The following is a 14418-nucleotide window of genomic DNA, read 5'->3' on the forward strand; positions in this document are numbered from 1 at the left end:
CCGTATTTCCAGCTTCTACTTTAAAACAGTTCTTCCTTACTCAGCACTTGTTGCCAGGGGCAGCTGGGATGAAAGACCTTTGACCAGATGTTTAAAGCAGACCAACAGCCACCAGTTACTCCGATACGAATACAAGACGTGCTTTGGAAAACCCCTCTTTAGAAGCAAAGATCAGAAAGCCTGGGACGAAGAGGAAAGTGAGAAGAAAGCTCCTGCAGTGAGTGTGCACGGAGTAAACACAAGGTTAGCTTAAAAAAAAAAAAAAACGCCTCTGTTTTTCCTTCGAGGAGGACTTTTTCTTCCTTCCTTCACACAAAGCTCACACGGCTTTCGAGCGGTGGCGAATTTCGAGCGGTGGCGAATACGCCTTCACTCACCGCAGAGCGCTGGTACCCAGCTGCCGTGGGAGCGCGCTGCCAGCGGGGGCCGGAGCTTTCCCGGGCGGCATCCAGCCCCTTTCCCACCGGGAGTGGCTGGGAAGCTGTGCCGAAACAGGGAACTTTGCCCCGCGGAGCTGTGCTTCCCTTGGACGGCGTCCTGCCACCCCCGCTGGCCTCCGGCTGCGAGGGCGGCCGGCCTCTGCCTTCCGGCGGCCCCGCCCCGCCGGACCCCGGGCAGCCACAGCCGCGCGTGGGGGGGTTAGAGTGCGTGTATGGGGGGAGGGGGGCGGAGTTACGACGAATAACCACCTCTGTTTTCCTCCCCTCTTTAGCGCTTCAAACCATAGTCCAGTTTTTGGAGGCTTAGTTGGCGAATGGAAGGCATTCTGCTTTTTTTTTAATTATTATTGTCATTATTGTTATTATTACTAGAGTTACCGCGGGTTTACAATGGTGTATAGAAAGCATAATTTCCCTCCGGACGGCTTTCCTGTTCCCTTCACGGTTTCCCTAGCAGCCGTGCTCCTACCTACCGCTCGTTCTGTCTCCTTTGTCTGCCCCGTTTCTGTCTCCCATTTTCCACCCTCGGGCGCCGCTCCCGTCCCGGCCGTGCAGAGAGCTGCCCCTTCCCAGCTGAGTGGTTTGAAGCCAGAGGGCACGGTGAGGTGATTGAGACCAGGGAGAGCTAACCGTGATGTGACAACGCATGAGCTAATTTAAAGCCTAGGGCCAGACCACCCCTTTCCGCTCTGAAGGCAGGGTGCTGCTGCGCAGCAGCAAGGCCAGAACAGGGTAGCCATAATAAACTAAAAAATTTGGATTGCTTGCCTCGAGAGTTCTGGTTACTGACCATGCACAACACTAAGTGGTCGTATAACGCTATAATCGTGGTAACAGATAACAATTATTGGTATTATCTGCGCTGTTGCAGTTGATTCCCTGAAAGTGCAGAATAGACAGGAAAAAAGACCACTGAGCATCTCCTGATTTTTGGCTTCTACCTTTCCTGCAAGGACATCCCTTGTGTTATGGTTGATGAACAGCACCTGTTCCTGTCTCACCAGCTGCAAGCACTGAGCAAGTGACCAATTCACACCAGCTGGGAGCTTTTTCTTCCTTGTTTCACTCATTCCCCAGTTGTTGCCTCTCCTTTCCTGAGCATCTGGATACCTAGAAGCTATGGGAGAGAGGGAGGAAAGGGACAAGGTGGAACAGCATGTTGCATATGGTGTGTTGTATGTTTTTCTTCCAGAGCTGTAATGAAAGCTGAAGTTAGCATTTTTAACTACATCTTAGTATACTGATGAATGTGATTAACCTGTTGTGTAGTATATTTTTATAGAAGGCAGAAAGCAAGTGTTTATTTTTGGCTAATAGCTGAGCAGCAACACACCTCCACGTGTTACTTGAAAGTGATTGTCCTAGTAGTTATAATTCACTTTTGTTATATTTAAGTAAGTGGTAAAAGGGTTTGGGATTTGGTTTTGCATCAGCATGCAAATAATTCTTTTCAGTATCTGAGGTTAGACAAAGTAAACAAGAAAGCAAATTCTTTTGCTGTGTCCAATTATTGACTTTTAGCTTAACTGACGAGAGCTTATTCCAAATTTTTCTCCTGGAGCTGTATCTCTCAACTTTTTAAAGAATAAGTTCCTTTTGATTCTGGTGGATTCCTGGAGCAAGTGGTCGTGTTGCCAGTCTTCTGGGGGTGAGGATGAAACATAAAATATGCCTGGCTTCAATAAATATTTTGGCCATGGGCAGATATTTTTGAAGCAAGGTTTGTCTTTTTTCTTCTCTGTAAGATTTCAAGAAGGATAGTCTCTAATCGGGGAATATATTCAATAAGTGAAATATTCAGAGGATGGAGGAACTGCCTGGAGCCAAGCTGTAGTAGGGGAAGAAAGAGCTAATTTTCTAGCAGCTTCAGGCTTGCAGTTTGCTTTCTGTAAAGCAGAGCTGAAAATAAATGGGGTCTGCACAAGGCAGCTGTCTAGAAAAAGCTATATAATGTTACTTGGAGTTGTTACAAGCCCATTTGAGTTAGGTCCACCTAATTCAGCCACTTAACCAAGCACAAGCTTCTTTTGCTAAATCTCTTCAAGTGACTGTTGAGGCAGCTGCAGGCTTTGTAGCATTCCTGGCAGGCTGAATGAATTGTCTTGTAAGTCGATTAAGCTTTCATTAATGGCTGACAAATTTGGAGAAATAAGTGGTAGGGCAGTCATTTGTAGTGTCAGCTGCAGAAAACAATAAGTTTTGGATAAGGTTTAGAGGCAATTAAAATATTTTAACTAAGGGGAATATGTCCACAGAAAGTTGTGCTGGCTGGTTCCTGCTGTTCATGGCTCTGCAGGATCTGGCCTCATTTTGCAGAAATGTTTAGACTGAACTATTATAGAATCCTGTGACTTTTTATGTGGAGGTACTAGGCTGAATAACTGATGCGGTGTACTTCTGGTTGCAAATGAAATAATAATATTTTTAGTTGATAATGACATTTGAAAACTCTTCAGTTGAAATTAAGTAGTAACAGCAGTGATAAATTGCAGGACCGTACTTGCTGTCAGCTTGAAAATAACCATCTCTGACAGACTTTGGGAAATCCACAGTTGCGTCCAGTGATTCTGTGGGGAGTTATCTGTTGAGAAACACTTAGTATCATCAGAGATATTCGGAGTCCTCTTTGTCTGTGCGAAGACTAATCAATCTATAGAATTAGTATTTTAAGATTACTTTGGGATTATACGTACCAGAATTTATGTAGTGGGGAGGCTTATTAGTGTGAGAACTAAAAGCAATCTTGAAATAAAAAAGGGATGGTTTGATGAGAAGCAGCTTCTTCAAGTCGAGGGCCATTTTCTGCAGGTTATTTTAACTCTTTAGGTAAGAGTCTTAAAATTAGTTTTGATTGAGCTCCTTTAGGTAGCTTAGAAAAAGAGGTCTCATGAGGCAGCTGCTGGGAAAAACACTGTGGAGTTTATATCAGATTGTTGCGCTCATGTTTACTGTGAACTGTTAAATTTCAGCTGACTGCCTGCTATGGGGAATCCCATAACTTCTGTTTCTTTACGATACTTTTCTTTCTTCCACTTAAGGTACACAATCATGATCATATGGCACTCTACTTGGAAACACGATTGAATAATAAGCCACCTTACTTGCAGAAAATGCATGCTCTACTTGTCTGACTTCACCTTCCAAATACTGGCTCTGTCTCAGCAAAGTTGATGAGCTTTCTAAGATCCATGTTTTCTCCCTGTGAATTTATGCACTAATTAATCTTTTACTGCCTTCTTCTTTGAGCTCTTGTTCTCTCAAAATAAAACATCTTTCCCCACTCTTGAATTGTTTACATGCGGTTTTCTGCCCCCTTTCCAATTCTCAAACTTCACTTTGAAAATAGTCTGTTTTCGGTCAGTACACGGTTTGATCCCATCAATAATTTTGTCTTTGAGGTAAAATAATCTCACTAGTCCCTCTTTTATACAGAGATATAAGGATTGATTGAGCTCTCTTTATCCTCCAACATCACACTGGTTATTGTGCTCAATTTGTTGCTTACTATAAGCTGAACTTATTTTCAGGATCGCTGCCTACCAGGAGATGATTGCACCACTACCTTCCACAGCCATTGTTGCCATTCTAATCAGGTGAACAGATTTCTGGTTCTTCCCTGCATGTGTTTGTTTCTCCTTCTACAGAATTAAAATTGCATTGTTTGAATTGAACCGCCTTTTTTTTTCCCCCAAGAAACGCTGGCCTCGAGTAATTTTTCCTGATGCTTTGCTTGCTTTAAATCTCTGTTGTTCCCTTCCTCACCCCCATGTAAGAAATTCAACTCTCAAAAATTGTCATCATTGTTCTCTCTTCCCCTCCCCTCCCTTTTTTAATTCCTCCCTGACTGTCACCCCACACTGTTCTAAGGTTGTCTCTCCCTTTGTACAAGCCCTTAGAGAAGTAGTCTACGGTGCCAGGGTCTTACACAGATATAACTTCCCTGTGAAATCTTGTAGGAGAACTAGATTTCTTGAGCATGCTATAATCTTGTAATGCTGTAATTCTCTGCGTATGCACCAAGCACAGCAGTATCACCTTAGAAAATAATTCTAAGGCAAGTACAGGCACCAAATTTTATAGTTCAGTTGTTTTTTTCCAACACCTGATTTACCTGTGCCAAAGGTTTCTAACCTGTCCTCAGAAGATCACTGTCAATGGGAGCACGACTATGGTGTAAACCCATATTAAGTCTTGTAAACAAAAGTTATATAAATAGTGGGCTGTATTTTCCTAGTGTTTTGAACTTACCTGATTCATTAAGCAGATGTTGTAAAACCCCTTACTAATACTAGCTGCCAAATGATTTTTAGGACCATCTTAACTACATACTTATTTAATGACTTCATGATTTTTAAACAATGAGATCTGTCTCCTAAATGGAATTCTCTGGCTATGCCTCTAACATTATCATTTCCATAAACAGCTTTCTAGGTAAGTCTGAAAATGTTTATATAGAGAGAGAGAAAAATATGTATCTATATGTATATTTTATGTTCTACTTCCTTTCAGCTCTGTTGCTTTCAAGATTTATCAGTGTTTAGTGACTAAACATTCTGGAACTCTTCCTCCATGTCTTGCTGAAAGATGATCACTTTGGGCTCTAAGTATGGTTACTTTAGTATAATGTAATGCTACATAACAACTTAGGGTACAGACTTGGAACTATAAGCAGTAGGTTACCTGAGATGGAATTTGTCCTTGACCCCATCTTAATCCGCAAGCAGGATTACCACAGGGATCAGCAACTATCCAGTACTTAACACCATGAGAAAACAAAGTGCTCGGATGAGGCTGCAGACATCAGTAAAAACAGATTTCATCATTTGCTTTTTTTTTCTTTTCCTTTTTTTTTTAATGTAAGAAAGAGGTGGAGAGCACTACTCTTGTCCCCAGTTTGGAAAGAAGAATGCCCAAGTGACTGAAATGGGCTGTTGGGAGCTGCTTATTTCCAGGGTCTCTTGGAGATCTTCCCCCTGCAGCTCTATCTGAATGTATTAGGGCTCTGAAAGGATTCATTGCACCGGTATAATGCCCTGTAACTCTTAGGAGAGACAACATTAGTAAATAGAAAATACTTCTCAAAATGAGCAAACAAAGTATAGAGATGGAAATTACCCACAGTGCTTCTAAGGCAACGTTTCACCACAATTCCATAAATCACTGTTGTAACTTAGTAGTAGAATGTAAAAAAAAAAAAAAACACCCCACAAACCCAACCAACCAAAAAAAAAAAAACCAAAAACACAAACAGTTGGAACTTTGCTCTTGGATGATTCAGTCCCCATAGCCACTGGTTACTTATTTACAAATGGGAGTTCACAGTCATGTTTACAGAAAGTCCTGTGTGGTGTTTGCTTATTAGAGGTGATGATTACTTGTTCATTCAAAAACATGTTTTTGTATACAAGATTTTTCACACCAAAACTACAAATCCTGGAATGATTTGTGGGAGATTTCTCAGTCTGTGCTAGAGAGTTGCTGCTGCCCCATGTCGTGCAAAATTAGTACATATTGCAGTGATAACTGTCCAAGTGAAAAATCAATCCAGGATTAGGTTTTAAGACTATTGATCAGCAATACTTACTTGGAGGAACGCATAGCTTCAAATGTTCTAGGCATATTTATGTAAAAAGTATGGTATGTATATGCAAAAATGTAAATTCTGTTTCCTGCAGATGTTAAATATAGTTGACACTGGCATGGAGCCTGGCTGGCATCTTGGAATGGCAGTGGAGGAGATAGCTTCAAGTCCAAGTGCTCCTGAGTTGCAGGGGAGAGTTTGTTTAGGTTTTTCCCACTTCCCTTCCGCATATAATTAAAACTGCTTTGTTCACTGGAGATAAGATATTCAAAAAATGCCAGAGTGACTTGGGAACATAACCTGAATTTTCATAGAATTTATGAATATTAGAAGCACAATTTTCTCTCAGCCCTTTGAACTTTTTGATAAATTTTTAAATCTATGCATCTGATTCAAGATAAAAATTCCTGGGCCAAATGAATAAGGTGACAGCCTTCACTTACGTCCTTGCTCCTTGGGCTGTAGAAAGGCTACTGCAGCCTGTCTGGCTAGAGTGATCTAGCTGGTAGAGATGGAAGAAATAGAACCAGTAAATCTCTGTCCTCTTCCTTCCCACTGAAATTGGGGCTGGGAAATGAAGTTTCCCACTATTTTGTGTTTCATGCTTCAGATCTGCTGCCAGAGGGCTCCCACCACTCTCCAACCCTTACACGTCACATATGTAAAAAGTTGTTTTGTTGCGTTTCAGGAGGTACCTCCTAACGGCACTAACTTCATGTTTATTCTGGAACACATTTGTCTTGAGTGCAGCTATGGACTCTAAACCGAATATACTTCTGTTTCTGGCCGATGATCTTGGCATTGGAGATATAGGTTGTTATGGGAACAACACCATAAGGTAAAAGATCTCTCAGTACAATGTATCTAACACTATAGAAACACCTATCCTGGGCAATTAAGCCTAATTAAGAAATTAAGAACATATCTTATTTTATAATACAAAGCTCTAGTAATTGTGTATTTAAGTATTTGTATATATGCACATAGGATTGGGGCCTAAATAAACAGTGTGCAGTGAAACAAAAAAAAATGCCCTATCTTCACTTTTTCTTTTAAGTTCTTTCTGTGAATTTCTCTCACCCCCTCCTCTGTGTTAACTCTCCAGCCACTTTGTTTGCTATTATAGTTATTGTTTTCTTTCCTTCTTATACATGAATTTCTTTGTTCCTTTTCATGTATAGTTAAACCTTTCTCTATCTACCCAGCGTTTTTTCCAAAATCCCTCATCCACTTGCTTGCCATCTCCTCCAAAACCATCTCCTCCAAAACACTCCAATCCAGACTCATGTGGACCGACCCACATAAGTTATTACACGATTATGTGCCTTCAAAACTAGTGATTACATCCCTTTAAAATTAAAAAGGTGAAGCAGAATGGAATGGACATTGGGAGCATGTGCTACAAGCCTCAACTCATGTCTTCCGTGTGGAACACAGACATTTTGTAGGCACGTTCTGAGTGCATCTTCCTTACATGTTGTTGGTGGGGTTGTGCAGAGAAATGGGAACCTGCTTGTGGAACTCCACTGTTCTCCTCTGCTGGTGGTGAAGATGGGGGGAGGCCTCTTTCACTCTTTGTGGTGGTGTAGTCTGTTCTTCTGGGAGAGCTTAGGCTCCCACACAAATGTAACAATGTAAAGATATCACCATATTATGAAATAAATAGCATGTGTTAAAAACGTTCCAGACACCCTGGAAGATTCTCTGGCTCAATGAACTCTGAAATTTAGGGTCCCAATGTGCTGGCAAAAATGAGCTGTTGGAAGAATTGAAATAGAAAAATGTCAGCCTTTCTTAGATAGGTCTTTCCATTTCAGTTTTATTTTCAAACTAAACAGTACCAACAATGCCTAGGTTTCTTTTCAGTGTTGCCAAATGCACTCTATGGCTGTGTCCTGAGAATGGATTCTCCAGTGGCTACAACCCACTTCACCTGCTGTATCAAGCTTGTTACACTACTGTTCCTTGAGTATGTAAAGAAGAGCTTTGGTGGTTTTTTTAAGGAACTGATCAAAAGCTCTAGCTCTTGGCAATTTATTAAAATAAATTTTAGATTACTTTGCTTTTATTAAATTTGAAACTGTTTTTTAGGACCCCGAACATTGACCGCCTGGCAAGAGGAGGAGTGAAACTTACTCAGCACATTGCTGCAGCTCCACTTTGCACTCCAAGCAGAGCAGCTTTTCTCACTGGCAGATACCCCATTAGATCAGGTTGGGCCCATTTTTAATTACAAATTTCTGTGTATGGTTCTGAGGTGCCACAATAGCTGATAGGTATTGGAACGGGAGAATTCTGCCATTTCCTCAACCTGAGAAAGAAGATGCACTGCTAGAGGCTCGAACTTTCTATAAGTAACTTCTGAATGGGAGCCACTGCCTCACCAGCTGACGGGTCTTTAGCCTGACTTTATAAGATGTGGGAGCTGTATATGATGAAAATAGATAGGTATGGAGAGATGCCAACAGCAGTAATATCTGTCATTCCCTTACTGCAGCACAGTCTAGGGCAAACTGATGGAATTCCTCTTGGTGGTGATGGTTAGAGGTAAGGGCTTTGAAATGGGGTTCCCAAGACAAATAGGTGAGTTCACTGCTGACACGGTGCAGAAAGTCACAAAACTCCAGTGAAAAATTGAGTGTTGCCACTCCATTCCCCACCTACCCAAGGTGCATTGTGGAGGACTTTATAGATATCCAACTCTCACTATGTGCTTTATAGGAAAATTAGATCCCTACTTCAAGAGTGAAGTGCCAAATCAGTGTGTGTTGGGTGAGCTGTATCTTGCCTAACATGAAGCAACATCCCTCCGAGTAGGGAAATGCAACCGTTATCTCTCATTTTAGGTGAAGAGCAGAGAGACTAAATTATCACAGTTCCTCAGAAAGGCAGAAAATAAAACCTACTATATACTGTCACCAGTGATTTATTTCAGTTTGGTGGTAAAACTGGTGCCAAGCATTACTTGTTTTGAAATATAACTTCTTGACTGCCTGAAGTAGTTGGGCACACTGATGTGACAGCCTACAAGACATGCTCAGTTTTAGGTCTTGTGAGGAACTCTGCTGGCTTCAGGTTGAGCTCCTGGCATGGAGGGTGGCGGGAGCAGCCCAGCCTCCACCAGCAGAGAGTGGGAGGCCCACAGGAATGACCGGAGCTGTTTCTGTCAGGGATGGCGTCCAGCAACAGGTACCGGGCACTGCAGTGGAACGCCGGCTCGGGAGGGCTCCCTGCTAATGAAACTACTTTTGCCAGGCTGCTACAGCAACAAGGCTATACCACTGGGCTGATAGGTAAGGGGAAATGTTTTCGTGTGACCCTGAAGAATGAATTAGTTACATGAAGGGAATTTAGAGATTGTATTTGCCCAAAATGATCAGTTAGTCACAGGTACAAATCCTCTCTGAAATGTTGAGAGGGAAAAACCCTCTTATTTGCAAGAAGACTAAAAATACTGTAAAGAGTTTTAAGACAATGCTAATGCCTGTATGGGGCACCTGAAATGGGTAGAAATTCAAACTGTCCCATGATTATAACGGGTGAGCATTAGTTTTACGTGGCCTAAGATTTTTCAAAGGTTGGCTCACTGTGAGATTTCTGTTCATGTGGAGATTTTTCCAAACAAAACAATGTCTCTAAGTATTTCACCTGCCTTTAGGAGGCAAGAGGCAGAGAAACAAAAGAGGATAGGGAAAGAAAGGAACAAAGTTTGTACTCACAAAGGCAAAGATGAAACACAAGTGTCTCTCAGATGAGGTTGTGAGGTCCCAAAGAGGCATGATACAGATGAAGCCAAAATGCAAAGGTGTCAGGGAAACCCTGCCCCAGAGCACTTTCCTGTCTGTGACTTCGGTCAGACCTCAACAGTTTCAAGATTAACGAATCTTGAAATTAATGAATCGTTGTTCTTTTGCCAAGTATCTGTAAAATCAACTGGCAAAGTCTCAGTTTTCCCTTTCATTTGCTTTTATTACTGTCAAGTGACAGGCGCTCCTGCAATGGATGCCTTCACATAAATGGGTAGATAGGGTAAGCACTGTGTCCCTTAAAGCTGGGGGGTTTGGGGCCAGCTGTGCCAAATTAATTGTTATCTCTAAGTGCTGGAAATAGATGTGGCTGCACTGAATCACAAGCTAATGAACTGTAGTCTTCCTGGCTGAGTCTGTAATTACTTGGCAATCACATAACCTAGCAAACCTCAGGGTCCTTTGATCCAGCACATTCTTCTGAGCAGACAACAGTGTCTGTCTACTTGCTCTATTTTGGGCAGGGATAGAGTGAAATGTTGGTTTACAGCCTTTTCTCCTTTTCATATGGAGTTGGGACATGCCTGAGAAATCATCTGCCTGAGTCTGGTGATCAAGATATCTGTTAACGTTGGCCAAAGCTTTACCGGATCTTCCAGTAAATTTGTAACATTATGTTGAAATGAAGTTGCAAGTAAACAATTGAAAGTCGGGAAGGGAATATACTAAAGCAGCCAGCAAGTTAGAGTACCTTAATTCCCTGATCCTCATTGAAAGGTAATGAAATCCCATCTTTATGTGACCCTTAGCTGAGTAGCTGAGCATCTTGCAAATTTCTCTGTTTATCCCATGTCCGTTTGGGGATCACCCATTATGGTCTGACATGCACCTGATCAGGCACTGGTTTCACCCAGCATCCTTGTGCACAAGGAGAATGCGTCGATACTCTGTTGAAAAATGGAATGACTCACCTAATTCCCAAACAGATGCTAATGATTCTACCTTGGGCTTCTTTTGAGGTGTCTACCTCAATGTTCTAATTTATTTCATGCTTTAAAACCTTCAGGAAAGTGGCATCAAGGTGTAAACTGTGAATCCTTCAATGATCATTGTCATCATCCTTTAAATCATGGGTTTGACTACTTTTATGGTATGCCTTTCACACTTCTAAACAACTGTCAAGAAAACAAACCTCCAGAGCTGGATGTAACCCTTCAAGCTGAACTTTGGCTTTACAGTCAGATAATTACTCTTGCTGTGCTCACTCTCACTGTTGGAAAACTGACTGGTTTGACTTCCATCCACTGGAAGATAATTGCCTGGTTTACTTTGGCGGGTGGCTTTTTCTTCATTTCTTGGTACTCCAGTTATGGCTTTGTACAGTATTGGAATTGCATCCTGATGAGGAACCACGATGTCGCTGAGCAGCCAATGAGGTTAGAGAGGACAGCTTTCCTCATGCTGAAGGAGGCAGTGTCATTTATCAAAAGGTAAATTATTGTCTGTAGTTTTCTTTAAAGGGGCCAGGATGTGCTGGGCACTTGGACCAGAATGTTTTTCTTCAGTAACTATAGCTGTATCACAATAACTGCTTTGAAACTCATATCCAAGTTCCCTATTTAGAAACCCAATGCACTTAAATTTTAATTGCAACTGTCTCACTTTGGAAGCTACAGTAAATGAGACGGATTTTAACTAAATGATACATGACCATTTCACTATGCCTTGTAGTCTCTAATTACTATATTTGCTCCAAGATTAACCAGCTAATTTTTACACTTCACTCTACAAGCCTCATTTGCGCTTTTTCCCTGCAAAGCACCTAGATAAAATGTGTGAGATGCACAAAAGTATTTCATGTGAAAATATCAAAACTCTTTAAGTCTATTTTTCTGGAATGAGAAGGAAGCCATTCATTTTCTAGATTCAAGTTCTGCCTGCACAGCCTTCTATAATATTTCTGTGTATCAAGTGTCTTTCTGTAAAACAGGGAAAGTAACTATTCTTTTCTTAAAGTTTGTGAAAACAAATATACTGAAAATTTTAAGTGGCCATCTTAGAAAAGCCATGGGAGTATTAAAGTACATATGAGACTGTATCCAGTTGCATTTAATTAAAAAGACATCAATTAGGCACCTTTCATTTAAGCACTGTCCCAATGCTATGCCTGTTTAAACATTGGAATTTGAAAATAATCTGGCTGAAAAGGATCTTTCTTGCCCACATTTCATGCAAAAAGAAAACTGCGAACTGTGATCAATGGGGGTATACCAGACGTGGCTATAGTCTAGACCCAGTGTGTGTGTCTTTACATGGATGAATATGAAACTTTTCAAAACAGTCCAAACACACCACAAAAATTATTTTTATTTTTTGTTTGTTTTTAAGAAACAGGCACGGACCATTCCTCCTCTTTGTTTCCTTTTTACATGTTCACACGCCCCTCTTTACCACAGCAAAATTTCTTGGGAAGAGCCGTCATGGTTTATATGGGGACAATGTGGAAGAAATGGACTGGATGGTGGGTGAGTATTCTTCATGAAGGATTTGTTTCAGACGTGTATATTTTAAAGCAGGAAAACTGATAAGGCCAAAATACCTACAGAAATCTAAACTATTGAAACGTTTCATAGGACATTGCAAAAGATTATTATTGAATTATAAATGTGGCTTGATCCTTCTAATTGGTTAATAGGAACCTTGCTGTTTCTCTTAAATTTAAGGCAAAATTCTGGATTTGCTTGACAAAGAAGGTTTGACAAATCATACATTCACATACTTTGCCTCTGATCATGGAGGACACTTGGAGGCTCAGGATGGATCTGCCCAGCTAGGTGGCTGGAATGGTATTTATAAAGGTAGGGAAAACACTACGACTTTAGGTGAACGTTAAAATTGGAAACATAATGAATTTGCCTGGCTGAAGCTATCAAGGCTGCAATGAGGTGTATTTTTTAACTTGAAATATAGGTGACATACGGAGGTGCTTTAATCTTAAACTCAGCTTTTCTTTCAGTAAAGTGCAAGCATTATTACACATCTCCTTGACAAAAGTATCTTATAGCTTGATACCTATAAGTTCTTTAGTGTTCTCAAGTAAAAGGTGCTGGAAAAAATGTGATAGTTCCCTATATTGTTGAACTCTTCCTCTTTTGCTCTCTAATGCTCTCTTCCTCCTTCATGCTCTTGCTCATTCTCACTCGCTTTCTCTCTTCCCCTCATGTGATGAGCTAATCTCTCAGATGAAGGACTGGTCATGTCTCAAACATCGTTCTTGAGAGATACATGACTGCAGAGAGTGCACAGGTGTTGCAAAAACAGCTGTCCAAGGGATGGAGATAGCACAGGTCCTTGTGAGGTGGGTTGGTGTGCTTCTCCGAACCGCCTCAAAAGCAACTGGTGCAATCAAAAGGCCAATCGTCTGTTAACTCCCGGAGCAGATCTCCACCTGCAGTCCGGGGAGGACCCCACACTGGAGCAGGGGGATGCCCAAAGGAGGCTGTGACACCATGGGAAGCCCGTGCTGGAGCAAGCTCCTGGGCAGGACCTGTGGCCCTGTGGAGGGAGGACCCCACACTGGAGCAGGTTTGATGGAAGGATTTGTGACCCCACAGGGGACACATGCCGGAGCAGTCTGTTCCTGAAGGATGGCACTCGGTAGAAGGAACCCAAGCTGGAGCAGTTTGTCAAGAACTGCAGCCAGTGGGAAGAACCCATGTTGCAGAGTCTCCTATGGGAGGGACCCCATGCTGGAGCAGGGTCAGAGTGTGAGGAGTCTTCCCCAGAGGAGGAAAGATGGGAGGGGCTCAACCACCAGAGACCCTCTTGGCTCCCCCTCCCATTAAACAAAGGTTCTAGAAGGTTAGACTTGTGCGTGAACTAAGGGGTGTTACTTGATAGAAACAGACTATATAAAGCCACAGGTTTGCCTCTGGCGTTAACATGTATGCGCTCAACCACTCTGACACTAAGACGACTACGACTACGCTGGACCCCGGGGTGGTGATTCCTTTTCTCCTTCCTCCCTCCCTGTTAATAAAATGTAAATAACTACCTCACAGAATCATTAAGGTGGAAAAGTCCTTCAAGATCATCAAGTCCAACCTTCAACCCACCACCACCATGCCCACTAAACCATGTCCTGAAGTGCCACATCCACATGTTTTTTGAACACTTCCACCTCCCTGGGCAGCCTGTTCCAATGCTTGACCACTCTCTCCATAAAGAAGTTTTTCCTAATACCCAATCTAAACCTCCCCTGGCGCAACTTGAGGCCATTTCCTCTTGTCCTATCGCTAGTTACTTGGGAGAAGAGACCAACACCCACGTTGCCACAACCCCCTTTCAGGTAGCTGTAGAGAGCGATAAGGTCTCCCCTCAGCCTCCTCTTCTCCAGACCAACTGACCCCAAATTCCCTCAGCTGCTCCTCATAACACTTGTGCTCCTGACCCCTCACTGGCTTCGTTGCCCTTCTCTGGACATGCTTCAGCACCCCAGAATCCTTCTTGTAGTGAGGGGCCCAAAACTGAACACAGGATTCAAGCTGCGGCCTCACGAGTGCCAAGTACAGGGGCACGATCACTTCCCTATGCCTGCTCGCCACACTAGTTCTGATACAGGCGAGGACGCTGTTGGCCTTCTTGACCACCT

The 14418-nt window shown here is 42.3% G+C and overlaps 1 protein-coding gene across 1 annotated transcript in view; it reads left to right on the plus strand.

Annotated features, from left to right (window-relative positions):
- Positions 1-3422: 3422 nt before the first annotated feature.
- The window catches only part of LOC309416842 (arylsulfatase D-like), a gene marked incomplete at its 5' end in the record, with an annotated part of 13451 nt that continues 2455 nt past the window's right edge, over positions 3423-14418 (plus strand). Inside the window, 8 exons of the mRNA XM_082014212.1 lie at positions 3423-3478; positions 3968-4033; positions 6710-6859; positions 8113-8234; positions 9192-9314; positions 10834-11257; positions 12156-12292; positions 12491-12625. Coding sequence (XP_081870338.1) covers positions 3423-3478; positions 3968-4033; positions 6710-6859; positions 8113-8234; positions 9192-9314; positions 10834-11257; positions 12156-12292; positions 12491-12625 — 1213 coding nt within the window. The remainder of the gene's footprint in view (positions 3479-3967; positions 4034-6709; positions 6860-8112; positions 8235-9191; positions 9315-10833; positions 11258-12155; positions 12293-12490; positions 12626-14418) is intronic.

Source organism: Phaethon aethereus, assembly GCF_964289735.1.
Source record: "Phaethon aethereus genome assembly, chromosome: 1".
NCBI classification, from domain to species: Eukaryota; Metazoa; Chordata; class Aves; order Phaethontiformes; family Phaethontidae; genus Phaethon; species Phaethon aethereus.